The 16,588-nt window shown below is 35.2% G+C and overlaps 1 protein-coding gene across 2 annotated transcripts in view; it reads right to left on the bottom strand.

Moving 5' to 3' along the window:
* ATF2 (activating transcription factor 2) overlaps positions 1-16,377 on the bottom strand; it is a 39,962-nt gene extending 23,585 nt beyond the window's left edge. The window contains exons 1-8 of one of the 2 annotated variants that reach the window (XM_009953755.2): positions 16,346-16,377; positions 15,774-15,843; positions 13,246-13,342; positions 11,387-11,505; positions 9,198-9,326; positions 3,168-3,346; positions 2,731-2,845; positions 2,466-2,552 (exon numbers count right to left, since the gene is read on the bottom strand). In XM_009953755.2, coding sequence (XP_009952057.1) covers positions 2,466-2,552; positions 2,731-2,845; positions 3,168-3,346; positions 9,198-9,326; positions 11,387-11,505; positions 13,246-13,342; positions 15,774-15,821 — 774 coding nt within the window. In that variant the 5' untranslated portion in view covers positions 15,822-15,843; positions 16,346-16,377. Of the gene's footprint in view, positions 1-2,465; positions 2,553-2,730; positions 2,846-3,167; positions 3,347-9,197; positions 9,327-11,386; positions 11,506-13,245; positions 13,343-15,773; positions 15,844-16,345 lie in introns of those variants that run through there. The other variant, XM_009953757.2, reaches the window with a different exon arrangement.
* Positions 16,378-16,588: the final 211 nt, after the last annotated feature.

A 16,588-nucleotide genomic window follows, 5' to 3' on the forward strand; every position in this document is an offset into this window, starting at 1 on the left:
TCTTGAAGAACGTCCAGCCTTCCTGGACTCCTTTGCTCTTCAGGACTCCTCCCAAAATGAGAGAGAAATGTGGCTATGGCAGGCAAAAGGACACAGGAAGCGTTCCTAGCATTCTGCTAATTTAAACATACCAATAAATCCACAAATTGCAGTATACTGTTAACAGATGAAACATATACTGTGATGAAACATACACTGTTCACTCACTGAATTTCAGTGTAATAGCTTATATTTCATCTCTAAATGTGAACTACTAATGAAATAAAAAGCAAGCAAGTAGGTGTAAAACTAAATATTAAGTCTTCTATTGGCTTAACCAGGAACACAAGTGAAAAATAAACCTGACTACTATACCTTTGCAGAATTTAGTATGTAGCAAGCAAAATTATTTTCAGGACATACATGAAAAAGAAAGGATTTGGCATCACAAAGACTTAAATTTTAAAAATTAAATGGAACTTTACAGTTAATAAACCATCACTATCTGCCAACAACGTATCACAAGGCATAGTGAGTTAGTTTTCCTGTTGGAAGCTTTTCTACATAAAGTTTCTCATTAAATTGCTTTTACTTTAGAAGTGATAAGAAATCAAGTTTTTTATTTTTGTGAATAGGCACTATATAAAAGTAAATGAGCATAAGAAATATACATAATTCTGATATTCTGCTCATGCTTTCTATTAAGCGACAAGAAAGAAGAAATACTGCAAATATCCTTTTTACAGTCTCAAAAAAAAAGATAAGCAATCACTGAAGTGCATATATTAGTTAAATTTTAACGAGAAGACTAATGAGACTGTTAAATTTTAAATCTAATGATCTTTGTTTTTCTTTGCATCTGAGTGATTGCTTCTTCCAACATGAGATCAAAGTCTTCACCACACATATGTATTTCCTTCCTCCCTTTAAAGCTTTGTAAGAGAAAAATCACTCAGTAATATGCTTAAAAACCTCATTTCTTGCCCATCTAAAAAATTATTTGAAACCCATTCCTCCTGGATTTCACAAAGCAGAATTTAGTGCGTGAGTCTCGCGACTCTAGGGAATGTGCAATTTCCAAGAAAACAGTTCTTGTTCTCACTTTCTCACATTCTCCTCTCCTGAATTTAAGACAAATTCATCTCATCAGAGCTAGTTTAAGTATTTCTTGAGGTATTAAAAGACTCCTTTTCCCATTCCTCAGGGGACAAGGATGCACATAAAGAGACTTCCTTCCTTTCTGTCCCTCTCTACACTATCACGTTCAACAGAATAGGAAAATGAAGGAAGACCTGACAGCATCAGGAAAATTCAGGGCACTGGTGACCAGCTCTCCACAACAGCTTCAGTATTTGGTGAACATGCTCTAGTGTGCCCACTATACTGGAATCCCATTGCTCCGGACAGCAGAACAATTAATATTCCTAGACTCAATGTTTTTCATACTGTGGTTTGAGGACAGAAAAAGGGTAAGGGAAGAAAGCCCACAGGTTTAGGTTGAGAGAAATGAGATATCAAAGGATGTTAAGGGCATCCTCCCACTTATTGATATTGATGTACAAAAATACACTTTATCTAGCAGGGATTCTTGATTCTTTTTTAGCACAAAGTAAGAGTCAGAAGAGGAACACTACTTCACAAAACAGATCCTGTTTACAGAGGTAGCCTGTAAATACATAAATGCGTTAATTGCTGGTTAATAATAGATTTTTTTATTGCTTTAGAACAGCTGGAACAAACAAACATGACAACAAAACCAGAAAAGCAACTACTAATGCTGCAGAAAAATTTTCAAGAAATTGATTAATTCAAACTACCACCATAACTGGATCACTACTATTTAAAAAAAAAACAAAACCAACAAACACAAACCAAAAACCAAAACCAAATTAAATTTTCTTCTGCCTGTTTTACTCATGATTTTCCCAAATAATCCCCAAACCCCCAAAACTGCCCTGACACAACAGAAACAACCTCCACAAAAAATCATTTCCTAACTATGTCAGTAATACATATCCAATTACAAAACTCCTGCCAAATGGACTCTATTCAGTTGAGATTCTGAAAATGTTGTTAAAACCCCTTTTTTTTCCTACTTTTTTAAGAAATGTCATATCCTGTAGAAGGAAACATTCTGCTTCTCTGAAGGCGATTCACCATTAACATGCTACTACTCTTGTCTTTCTTCCAACTAACATTTCCTACCCTCCAACACGAGGAGCAGGAAGGAGTTTAGTTAAAAATCTAGTTAATTTAAAAGAATGACTGAAAGTAAGATCAAAATACCCATTAACAACAGAACTAACATAGGCTGGAATTTGAAATAACTGTAAAATAAATGCAGCTGTTACGTTACTGTATTTATTAAATTTGTACTGGCAGATTTTAGACTAACAAAAGAAAACTAAGGCTGTTTTAAAAAGCAATAGGATTTCATTAATTTCTCAAGTTACTCTTCTTGAGGAATAATGGAGTTTTTCACTTACCAATTTAGCCTCAGACTGCACTGGCTGTGGGGAGGAAGGCCCTGGGATTCCTGGGATACTAGGCACCATGGTGACAGGTCTAACAAGCTGACCAGATAAAGTATAAAAACGAAGAAAACCTGAGTATGTTATCATAATAGAAAGCATATGACAGCACTACCCTCTGAAGCCAAAACAGCTATCAAGCTGCTTAAAACTAAGTTCTATGCTGCACTTATGCAAATCTGCTCCACTTTCAAATTAATATAGCATCATGCTTACTTACTGGAACTGCAGCAGGGACATGCACATTAGAATTTGTGATAGATGCAGGAATAGCAACAGGCATGGTTTGTCCATTAGGAAGATGTAACAGCAGAGGAAAAGGACCTGGAACTGGACTGAAAAAGGAATGAACTATATAAAAGAAAACTTATCCAGAGAAGAAAACAAGTTTACACATTACTTTAAATTGGCTTGTTTGTTTATATTTGTAATGTAATATTTATTTGAAGATCAAAAATATGAACTTAGTGATGTGGAGAACATGGAATTATATTTCACACGTAGTGAAAGTTGTATGTTTCACATGTAGTAAAGCACCACATTACACCAAAGCATCTCAAATTTGAACATTAACTGCAGAAACAGTAACTGAAAGTAAACAAGAAAGTATTTTCAAATTCTCTAAGAAAACATTTTACTAAGACTTACGTAACTTACACTATTGGTCTGTTAGAGGATGGAGCCTGGGTAATAACAGTACTAGACGTTGGTGACGGTATTGCCTGCTGAATAATAACACTTGAGTCAGAACTTGTAAGCAGTACATTAGGAACCTGTAGCGATGCTGGGCGAACTATTGTTGACGTAGGCTGTGCCGTCTGCTGCAGTGACACTTCCTGAGGAAAACCAAAGATTAATCAGTTTGTAAAACACAATTATAGACCATTAATTCTGACTGTTAAATGAACACAGTCTGATGGAACAAATCAGAATTTCTGTAATATTATGCAAGTAGAATCAGTTATACAATTAAAAACATTCAAAAAAACCTCCCTTTGGATGAATACTTTAAACCAAAGCGAAATTGTTCCAATGACAGTGATTTTAGTTTTATGACAAACCCTGGCTCGATTTATGCTAAGCTACTATAACTTATAATTAAGTTTTGATCAGGTATTGATTTTTTTTTGCCAAGAAACCCATGGTGCTACCAGCACCATCATGTCTAGCCACACTCTGAGTAAGGAAAACATTTTATAGCATCCTTAGGTACATTTCAGTTTCAGTCCACCATTCCGGATTTAAACAAGAGAAACAGAACAGTTTTATGGTTCAGTAAACAGGAAAAAAAAAAGACCTGTCTTTTTTAGGGCTTTATTCCTTACCCATATACTTCTCTTAACTAGAATGCTATGAAGTTAAAAATACTTGGCAGTGTTACATTCATAGCTTTGCAAAATGTATGCATATCCTGATGCACAACAAATTAAATTTCATTAGTTGCAAGTAAATAGTGAACAGAATTGACTATAATTCTTAGCTTAGCAATCAGGCAAAGTACATTATCAATTAGAATGTAGTACCTGCATTTGCTGTTTCTGAAAACCTAGAAATGCCTTACTGTAACCAATGCCTGCCTTCCCAGGAAAGCCTTGATATTGTCAGACTTCAGATTTACCTTCAGACAGGATTTTTTCAAGTTATTTATTCTTTTGACACTAGGTACTGCAATCAATGGCACATAAAACTACACTCTTAAGACCAGCAGACTTTAGTTGCTCCACTGTTAAAACTGTAATTCAAAGAGAACGTCTCATACCTGTGTCATACAGGCTACACTGATTACCATTTGCTCTGAATTAAACTTAAGTTTTCAAAATTTATCCACAAAACTTTAAGTAGTAAGGTTCTACCTGCCTCACAGATTGTTTTTCTTTTTATACATCCATTGCAAAATGTGTGTGCTCCTCTGAGCACTTCATAGAACTGTAAGTGGGCTAGCAAACTGTGGGCTTTAAAAAAGAAAGGACTTCCGATGATGAAATTTTCTCCCTTCAAAAGCTCAGAGGCTAGATTTGTCATCAGGGTTCATTAGTTCATTCAGGCTTTTCCCCAAGGGACCTAAAAGGCTATTTACAGTGAATGAGAGTTTTTGGAGAATAACAGGGAGCTACATTGAGGAAAACGATAATTTTTTCTTTAGTATCAATCTGGTGTATTTATAAATGTTATAACATTTGAACACAGTACCTAGAATTACAGATGAGCATTCAGTAAAAAGAAGAAAACATCCAGTATGGAATTGCAGAAACAGGAAAAAAAAATTGTGAAGGGCTGACTAATGCATATTCTTAGGACAGGATTAAACACTCCTTTGCAAATAAGGAATTTGGTATAACAGCTATACAGATCTTATCCAGTGAGAAGAGCCACAGGGAAAACACAAAGGAAACGGAACTCCTTGACTGTGGGAAATTAGAGGAAGGAATAACGGGAGAATACTTGCCCTGATTATCTTTTTGCAATGGTCAATTCAGAAACTAATATTGTATCATTCTTCACTGGTTTCAGCTTCACCCTTTCCTGCCTGACGTTTGCAGATGGGTCTCATTACTGTGAGCAAGAAGCCACTAGAAAGTCCATTCCCACTGTAGGGATCTGACCCAGGAACACACATGCTTGCCCCTAACACCCAACAGAGTTGTAAGACCTCTTTTTCTTGTTCTTCCTTTCACCTGGAATATCTTCGTACATAGCAACCACATATATAAAAAAGTATATGTATAAATATAAATTTAGATACATGAACACCACAGAATAAATAACTACGGCAAAGTAATTACAATTTTCCTAAAAAAGGGGAAAAAAGTCAGCTAACAGCAGCCATGGAGCCAGGTATAAAGCTTTAACATAAAAATGTAAACTAACCAGATATTCATACATTCTCAACAACCGTAATGCCACAATAGCCCCTTCTGTACGGATTTGTGCCACTGGCTTCTGTAAGTACCTGTGTGTGTACGGGGAAATAATTACCAAAATACAGAAGGCCAAGATGAGAAGTGCCGACAGGCTGTGTGAGAAAACTGGCCCTGTTGAATTTGCAACAATTCATGAACTCAGAACACCAGCTGAATCTGCATGCTACCATGAACATGCCGTACCATTCAGAGAACATCCAAAACCACAGTGGCTGCTACATGTGAACAAAGACTACAGGATTATATGCACACTCGATGCAAGAATGGACCCCTTGAAGGGCTTTGATAGAACAACTGGAGTTGGAAGCAACCTTTAAAGACCACCTAGTCCAACTCAGGCACTGACATCTGTTTCACTAGGTCAGCTTGCTCAGAGCCCCATCCAACCTGACCTTGAACACCTTCTGAACACCTGCCTAGAAGTCACTGGCACGTCAGTACAACCTTCCACCTCTGAGCAAGCAGCGGGGAATGACCTCCCAACTGTTGCTGCAAACAGGTAACCATGTTATGAGCGAGCAAGTTACGGCACTCTGAATACTTACTGGATATTAGTAACAATACCTTAATTAACAGGTGTTCTAATACTGACTGTAAAACTGGGTCTCTCCCTGGCTTGATCCCCTACTAGGAAAAAGGAAATTTGCAACTTGTACACTAAGTGCTCTATGGAAACCAGATTTCAGCAATGGTCAGAAGATTAATCTATAAAATTCTGAAGCAAATCTACAAAATTCTGAAAGCAGAAACCTCACATGCACACAATTATTTATTTCTGTGTGTTATTAAAGACAGCATTTGTGCTGGAGTAACAAATTTAGTGGTGAGTGTGCTATACAGTTGAAAACTAAGTATTTTCAACTTCCTCTTTACTTCCTACACTAACTTGCTCTATGCTACACTCTGAAAAACACATGCATGTGCTAGTTACTGCAACAATGTGGCTATAACACAAGCTGCAGATTTAAGAGGTTTGGATCTAAAGGAAACTGACATTTTATTAGCATATAAAAACAAAACCATAGGCACACCAGACTGATAGAAGATACTAATTGGTCATCAAAGCATTGCACTAATTAAGTATAAATTTTGTCTGAAATAAAAGTTTGTAAATATATTTTACGAAAGAACAAGAAAAATAGAAATGAATTGGCAATTGTGAGATTAAGCCAAAGCGATCTTATCTTTACCAGAAAGAAGTTTAAGCCTATTCAAAGATATTAGAGACATTGATATTGAAAGGACCTCTCCAACTCTTTTATTCTTGAAACTAAAACCCACTGAATTGGAAAATATTTTACAGAAGACGATAGTTACTTTATTTAAGAAGTGTTTTCAGAGATGCATATTTGCAAGTATTTTGTATCTAAAACAAAATATCTGCAATAACTTCCTAATGCTGTCAACGAATACACAGAATTCTTTACACAGACAGGCAGATTGCTGGAAGTTAACACTTGATTTCTTACTCTAAGAAAACAATTGGTTTAAAAATAACTAAGCTAGACAATTAACTATCTGACAACAACTAAGCAACTTGTGAAACTATTGAGGGTCACCCTTTAAAGTACTGTTAATAAGCAACTGTAATGAGTTTGAAAGCTCTCAAAGAATCAGTTAGGTTTCATGTGCTTATTACTTTAAGGCTAAAAGGCTTTATATACTTCTAATGATATCTTGGTCTATTGAAAGCAGAATATCAACTCTTATTGAAGCCTAATAGAACTTGGGGAACTCTCAGAAAACTACAAAAAGAATTAAGCATAATTTTTAAAAAGTCCCTAAGAAATTCCTTTGACAACTACAAGGAAAATTAGAACTGTCTTGCACATACATTAACAGGCTGTAATCATTTAAGGCTACTAAAATATACTCAGTCAATGATATGGTTACAGTGGCATATGTATTTTAAAACCAGCCATGCCCTGAAAAAAAAACAACTTTCCCTCCTTCAATATATTTATAGAAGAATATAAAACTAACTGAGAAAACAGCAACACTCTGCTCACATTTCTCAACTTCTGCAGGCCACATTCAGCAGCAGCACACTCCAAGCAGCACCCTCATCCTTCCTCAGCTTGTCTCTACAATCAGACATCAGAATAGCATTGAGCAGCAGCAGCTTTTCACTTCAGCACTGTTACAGTGACAACACTGAAATTACATCATGAATGAGACAAGTTTATGAGTACTGCCAAGCATTAATATAATTTTCACTTGTAATGATGCTAATGAGATACTGAACCGCTACTGTATAAAGATACTAATATTATCTCCTGCCAAAATTAGAGTACTTAGAGTAAGTATTTGCAGCAAAAAACACAAACTAACCTCTGAAATAAAGAAGAAATTAAATAAAAAAGACTTATGATTTGGACTATGAATTGCTTAATCTAAGCAGCTCTTTACATGTATTCCTTTAAACTACTTGTACTATTTTTGAGACTACACAATTGCCTTTATTTACCTACCATTACGCATCCTTGCTAACTAATAAAACTCAGTAAACCTTTGTAAAGACAAATCTGAACTGAAACTCTTAAATTTCCGTCACACACTTAAGGCTCTTCTCACACTGGTGCTTGTTCTCAGGATAAGAGAAGGCGTGCAAGTTGAAACCAGAGAGGTTCAGACTGATCCACTTTCACCACAAGTACAGCCCGGCATGGCAACAGGTCGCACTGAGAGGTTGTGCAGCCTCCCTCCTCAGAGGTTGCAAGACCAGATTGCATAGAGCCTCGAGTAACTTGGTCTGATCTCACAGCTAACCCCTGCTTCGAGAAGGAAGTTGGTCCAGGAAGTCCTGTGGTCCCTTCCAGCCTGAATTACCCTGTGATCCTAAAAAGTCCCGCTGATTTTTGGGAATAAGGTAGCTAAGTCCCTCAAATGCAGACTGCCCACTGAAGATGCACATAGAAAAAACACTGACGAGAGAAACCATATTGCTTTATTATGTTCTGCTCCTAATATTTTTATCTGTTGAAGTAGGAATAGAAATAATTAATTCATTTCAGTGATTTTGCTTTGATTTGTGTTCAGGAGACCTCCACGTGATGAAAACACTGCAAGTCACATATTGGAAGTTATCATTACTGTTGAACCATTTATTTCTTCTTCAGAGCAACAGTTCCAACACTGATTTGACTGCGACATCTTCTAGTGACGACAATACCTCAGCCTTCTATGAGTAAACACTAAACAAGCAAATGCCAGATCACCACTTTTAAACACTCCTATAGCTTAAAGAGAAAAAAAATTGGAACAAAATTATCTGATGCTTAGCTTTGAAAGACAGCCCATTCATCCCTGTACATTTTTGTATGACCATCCCCTACTGTTCTACGAAACAATTCATGGTAAAACACGGGATAAACATATGTTGCAAACTGTTGACACTATTTAAAAAAAATAAAAATCAGAGAAACCGAACTTTGTTTACTTTTTTATGAATGATGATGCGTAGAACAGAATAAAAAGCCTTTTCTAACATAGCAGAAATATTAAATTTGATTTCCTTTCTGCCTTTATGGGATAGGCAGTGTGAGGCAAAGAAGCAGTTGCGGAGAGCAAAGCTAACTAAAGAACTGAACAAACAAAGTATATAACCATATACTTTATATGGCATATAAAGGAATGGCAAATGAAAATTCTTTGCCTTTCAACTAGCTAAGTAGTGTGGCTATCATCATGTACAAGAATCCTACAGATCATCAGAAGACTTGAAAAACAAATTCCAAAAAAAGAAAAAAAAAAAAAAGGTTCTGACCTTTTCATCATTGGTAGTAGACTCTGGATGAGGTAAAGGACTATCTTGATGAGTTGTCTCTACAACAGAAGGTTCTTCAATTTTATTTCTTATAATTGGTGTTGCAAGAGGAGACAGATCTAGAGGCATCTGAGAGCAACAGTGTAAAACAAAATTACTCTTAATTATAAAAAATTAAAATATGCAAGAAAATGTAAACAACTACAGAGTAGTATCAGCCTTGTAACAACAGAGAGGTGCTGATGTTTGGAAGAGCTTGATGCAGATGCGTTACCAGTCAAGGCTGTTTTTCCAGCATCTGCACAAACACCAATCTTCAGTAACACTTTAACACCAAGACTAAATATTTTCTTCTTGAGAATTAAAAACACTCTTAAAAGTTTTCCCTTCCCAGGAGTCACAGGAAAATTATAGCTGAGGAAGGACTGTGCTACACTTAAAAATTACAGTTTAAAGAAGTATTAGCCTTCTCCAAAATAGAGTATCACATGCCACAAAGCCCAAAACCCTAACTACATTTCCAACTTAAGAAAGCCACTATGGACAATTCATTTCAAACTTACTGCAGCAAATAATTATTGAAAAAGCAAGTTTAAATTACTACACAGATTAAAATCCACCAGAACATCTGAAATGCCACAAAGAAATTAAGTTACTAAAATACGTAAAGCAATACTATAGATTTGAAAGCCCATGAGTATAGGCTGTCTAGTCTGCTATCCAAATACTTTTGGAAGAAACTTCCCCCAAAAGCTCATCTTCTATTTACATTCTTCCAGATGCTTTTTTTCAATTCAATTCCTAGTTTTCCTACAGAATATATTACTAATGGGCAGGGATGACTGTCAGAAGTGGAATCTCCTTTCATACCACATCTGAATATGAAATACTAAAGAAAAAAAAAATATCAACCCCCTAGAAAGAGTGCTATTATGGTACATTTTTCCACCCCTTGCCATGGCTTATGTATATTAATCAACCAGAGATATGGCAGGACTGTCTTTCTTCTCATAACACCAAAGGCAGCTTGGAAAATTAATATCAATTAAAGAAATTGTTAAAATGTTTAAATATTTTGCAATACCTATGACCTCCTCCAAGACAGTGGTGAATTACCCAGAAAATACAGTATTAATAAATCTGGAATCGATATTACCATATGTAGAGTTTTAAGAACAATTAGCATACACCAATTAAAAAAAGAATCATGATTTGTATAGTTGTGGTAACAAAGCAAGAGTGAGGCTTTGTCAGGAATGGTTAATAATCCATCCTACTCTGAAGTACCTATTAAAATCTTTCCTGAAACAAAGAAAATGCAGATACTGATTCTGCAAAATTTGTATACATGAGTATAAAAATATACTTTTTATCACTGCCTGTGGAAGTCAACCAGATAATCAACCAAAAGTAAAATTATTCAAAGAAGAGATTGAACAAATTTTTTCATTTGCAGAAGTGTTTAAATGTTTGGGGCCCTAACCAGTTATGACTGGGAAGAACTAAAATAAATAGAAGATACCACACTTAAATGTATGGGAAGTTCCTCATAAAAACATGAAGCTGCTAAACAGACATGGGCCAAACTTTTCTTATATTTCAATCTGTACATTAAAAAAAAAAGTAGATGTTTAGGTTGTGATCAACATTTTCTAGGCAAAAGTGATTTTAACACACAGTGAATATAATTCTAACCAAATGACTGACCGTTCTTTACATTTAGTCAGTATTTAACTCTCATTATCATGACTATAGATTCTTAGAACATCTGTATTTTAAAGTTAATCAAAATAACCAGTGTTCACACACTATACTTTTCACATGGGTTTCTTGCAAATGTTTTTCTTTCTGCAAAAACTCTTTTACTTTTCAGACTTATATTTTGCTTATTCAAGGCCTAATGAAATTGCAGTCAAAACTAAGGATTAACTTCAACAGACATAGACTAGATATTTAAAGAATTAAGACAAAGTCAATGTGTCCCATTGTCCATGCTAACGATACAAAAACTAACTTCAGAATAGTAATCTTAGATTTGTATTCTCTCCATACAACATATATAAGCAGCTGGCAAATGATCATTGGTACAGTTTAGAAGACAACATATAAATCCAAAGTTTGGGCTTTTTAATGGAATTTCCAATACGAAAAAAATAGAAGCGCTGAGGAGCAAAAGTTTTTGAACTTACTTTCTTAATGTCATCTTCAGAAGCTTTTTTAAACTCATTTTCAAAAGGACTTGCTAATTCATTGAATAAGCCCACTTCTTCACAGTTCTTCAAGAATCGAGTTGGTGTTGGCGTCTGATCTGAAATGAAGCGCACAAAACCCCCACAATTTTATTTTTAAAATACCATTTATGAACTTAGTTATCGTAAATATTTTTCAGAAAAAAAGCAAACGGAAAGAGATGGTGTGGTTAAGCACTCTCACGCCTTGCAAGTAGGCTCCTTTCTGCCTTGCAGGGAGGCCAACCAGCAGGCATACTCCACCTGCTGGAGACAAACAACTGATGTGTGCAAACCAGTAAGCCCCTTATAGTTTTGGGAGGGTATCAAAGCATTTCTTCTGTCTGTGTCCAGAAACCAGAGGAAGTTATTCTCAACTGCCTAGTCTAGCATAGTAGATCACTTCAGCGAGCAAGCAGGCTTTATTTGCATATAAAAATAAGGCCTACATGAAGGCTTTAATAAAAAAAAAACAAACCCAAACAAAACCCAAAAGTGCACAGTTCACAGACGACTTGTTTCTTATCATACTGTGAAAACAGTAGTAACTACTTTAAAGTGCGTGGAATTCTAGAAGGAAGTAAAATGTGATATTGTACACAAGATCGTATTGACTCCTATGATCCTGTAGAGAGTCACGCTGGAATCCTAACACTTCCAGTATCTGGGTGACTACTGCATGAAGCAGTTTCAAAAAAATAAAGTTTTTGGTACTCTGTAAATTCCCCTTATTTCACTAATATTACCAGGTCAAAATCAGCCACATTTGCCACCAAGCTACCTGCATTTAAAATACTGTAAAATGCTATTACATGCACCTTACTAATGTAAGCTGGCATTTACGAGTAACAGTTCATACACTGGAACGTGGCTGCCAAGAGACAGACGCTGCCATGGCTTCATTCTTAAAACACTTGATTATTTGACAGGTCCCCTTTCTTACGGTATAATTGCCGAGGATCATGTTTGGAATTTTAAAATGTACAACTGCTGGTTTAAAAGTGACAAATTTTTTGGTCTGCTCATACTAACAAATTAGCTGCTTGTAAGAAAAAAAAAGTTCAGAAAATGTCCAAAAACCTTTGTGAAGTTCATTTAGACTGCTCCACCACTGAAAAAAACAGTCCAATTACAACTTTAAAATAATTAGCATATGCTGTCTTCATTCCAGACCTTTAAAATTTATCATGCAATCAATTATCCATTGGTGATTACTTCTGATCATGGACAAACAAAAAAAGTTAGTTACAATTGACCAAGGGTATACCATGAATTCAGAGGTGGAAATACAGTAAAAGTATTTTGAATTTAAGCTAAAATTAAACAAAAAAAATTTCCTTTCTTCCGCTATCCCATTTAAAGAATAATAGATACCGATTCATTCTTCTAATGTCACCATAGTATGTAAAAAACACTACATATTTTAAAATTTAAGATACAAGCAATATCAAAGAACAATTAAAGTTTAAAATACAGTTTAATCTGGTTACAGATCCGGTTAGGCATAGCTTTAGTTGTGTTCTTACTGAATGCTTATTACATAATTTAGTCAATTATTAAAATATTGATAACTGAAAAATATTTAATTATATATCAGATCCAAATAAAAGTTACTTATAGAGAATAATACTGGCTTCAAATTCTGACAAAAGCTAATCATGTAAGAAAATATTCCCTAAGCACACATTGCAGACAACTATGGCGAAGAAAATGTTTCATATTCTCTTCTCACGTCTATGCATTATGTTCAGAAAATACATAAACCATATGCCCATTCCAGCAGAAAAGTGAATAAACTAGTTATAAAAGTATATACTAACCAGCCACAATGACACTGTCATTACGAGCCGGACCAAATTTCAGTGTCATCTCATGTTTATGTTTATGGACAGCCAAATGATCCTCATTGGTAAAACGCTGCAGCAGAAAGTTTTAAGAAATAGTTGTAATTTTGAGTGCGAACAAAGAAAGTAAATGCAATTCTACAGGAAGTAATTTTTACAACATGTAAAACTATCATTACTATGTTAACACACAACCCTCTCAGGCAGATATATCTTGTTCCTTGGTCAACAGCACCAAGCAGAAATATTATAAAACTCAAATGATGTTCATAGTAACTAAATAGTAATATCAGGGAAATGGTAGTTAAGTACCTGCGTTCATCAAAAGTCCAAGATAAAATTTCAGAGTGCTGCAGACTTCATCAACTGTTAGCAAACAGGCATTTGCTATACTAATGGATCTTGACAGTGTTTAGTAATTGATTACCACTATTTGATTTCTGTATTGTGGGTATTATCACAATAATGAGAATTGATCTGTAATCACAAACACAGACTTCACTGTATTCAATAGCGTAAAAATCATATAAAGCATAGTCCTGGACCTGACCATTTACTATACAAAATAAGAGGTAGATAGAATGGGAAACACTGGAACAATACCAGACAACTGAAAAGCTGTGAATGAACTAAACTCTATCAACTTTTTAAAATCTCTCAAGTTTTCAGAAGTATGCCAGTTTTGTGCACACTTCCCCCCAGATTTGGGGTACATCCTATAAAAAAAGCAGTAAGCAAGCAAACTAGGTGCTGTAAAATAGATATTCTTACTTTCACTAACTTGAAATTCACTATACATCTGTAACAGTGCGTAAAGTTAGTGTTTCAATTGAGATAATAAAGAAAATACTTCCCCAAGATGCAGGCTTCCTAATAACACGTTTTACAAAATACTCAAATTCTTACTTTTCTTTGTGAACATCTGAGGCCTGAACTATCTTTCTGATTATTCCTCAATAATTTAAGTCACTCCACACGTATCTTGTAACAGATACACTCCAAGTGTCATCTCTCAGAAAACCATACAGAAAGCTTAGTTGACCTCAGAGTACAGTCATCCAGAATATTTCTGTGAGAAAGGACATGTATATGGAAAGCTGAGAGGTACATTTGTACAAAAGACAGGGTGAAACAGGCCAGGCCCTGTTTTTGTTAGAACTCTGTTACCAAGGGTTCCAAATGCCCAGCTCCCCAGCTCTCCATAGCTCCTATGCCTCATCTCTAGATACAGCATAAGGCAGGAACTTTGGTGTTCTATCACACTAAGAGACTGAAGTACATCTTTCTGTCCCCACTATGTGGTGGACAGGCTCTTTCAGAGGGAGTAGGATCTCCAGATCCTGACTCCCACTCTCTATTCCATAGTATGAGCTGGCATCTGGAGAAGCCTTGCCCATTTTCAGGGACAAGAACTTCTCTCTTCGCCTTCACTGGAATCGAGGATTGCCATAGCTCCATGATGTGCCTTCTACGAGATTTAGCTGCCAAAACACTTCCAACAGAGCTCATATCAAAATGAGATTCAAATACGATGGAGACAAACATGTTTATGAGAAGGCCTCTGGTGTTACTTTTGATGTCTCTGAACATATTAGACATAATAAGAAATCTTAGTCCTTTCCTGCTTTAAATACAGAAAGCTCCATTAATATAACATTAATGCTGTCATTCATGATAAAACCTAAGTTTTCAGAATAAAAATTAAAATATTTCAAACTCAAAATCCAAATAAATTCAAGCGCACTAGTATAATGAAAAAATACAACTTGTTTAAGAAATCAATTCTATATAAAGGCAGCAGAGATAATACAACAAAAAAATTCAGCCTATTTAAGAAATTAATTCTACAGAAAGGATGCAGGGATATCCACATCATGCAGCAGATAATGCAAATTCATTTATCTTCAGGTTACTAAACTAAAGTGTTAAGACAGCTTCTTTTTAAGCAACCGTCTGCTAAAACACTCAATAATATTTTCACTTTTCTGCTCAATATCTACTAATGCTATTTAACAGAACACATTACAACAGGAATTGAAGTACGTTTTGTGGCGTGCATACTGTCAGCATCTTCCGATCCACAAAATTATACATAAATAAAAATTATGCCATTAAATATTTGCAGTCACCATAGTTATGAAGACAAGCAAGTCTCACAATAAGCTCCTCACTAATATTTAAATATTCTAAAAAATACAGGTTACCTGATACAAATCAGGATGTTTCTTGATTCATTGATTTTTTTAATGAAAGCAAATGAAGCAGGGCTAACAACTGAAACTGGTTTTGGCTCAGAAAGGGTAATTAAATTATTTTTTTTCTTCTGTGGATACCGTTTTCTGAATAAACACACAAAACGCTAGAAATTCTTGCTGTCACCTGCTTTTCAGAAGAACATACTTTCTACCAATTATCATAAATCCCCTTTTCTTCGATCTCTAGAAATATGTTTCTCTGTTTACTTTTATTTTATCAATCTTAATAACTTCAAGTCAGAACATTACCTGGCCACATCCAGGGGCAGTGCATAAAAAGGGTTTGTCATCACTCATATTCCACAGGTCGTTGTGCTACCTGCATTGAAGTGAAAATGGAACGAATTTTACAAATTATCAATACACTGACATCCACAGGATATTTTAATATGCCATGGGCTACACTAAGAATCTAAACACCCAGGACTCAAGTACAGTCTGGATTCTAAGCTCTGTCAGGAAGACACACAAACCCCAATAAAGACATAGTAAGTTTTGAACATGTATCTCAATTGGAAAGGCAAGCATTAGTACGTAACACAACTAATTGCAAAAAGTATCTGAAAGCATAGCAAGACAACTTGTTACTGAAATAAAAATGGTTGATTCCTTAGTCATTTCATAATCTCTAAAGCTCATCTTTAACAGTTAGTGATAGCCCTTTACGTAAACTGTTACAAATTTAACCACAAAAAACATTTACTTACTTTAGTAAAAAAACCCAAAACAACTAAATTACAGGCTAAAATATATTTTAAAAAGAAGTAATAATTCTTTCTTGTGCTGTTTTGCATACTCACCACACATACTAATACGCATACCTGCCAGATTTCACATATAAACCTGTTTCACAGGGCAAACTATCATATCCTCCTTTTCATGGCAATGAACTGTAACTGAAAGAAGAGATTAATTACTATTCATATTAAACATGTAATAATACATGATTTTGTAAAGCTAAATGACATAATGCCCACTATTCACCTATGAAATGCAACAGTTTTTCAAATAAATGGTTTACTTCAATACATCCTCTGATTAGTTATGCCTTCTCTCATACAGAA

Source organism: Leptosomus discolor, chromosome 5, assembly GCF_034619465.1.
Source record: "Leptosomus discolor isolate bLepDis1 chromosome 5, bLepDis1.hap2, whole genome shotgun sequence".
Lineage (NCBI taxonomy): Eukaryota > Metazoa > Chordata > Aves > Leptosomiformes > Leptosomidae > Leptosomus > Leptosomus discolor.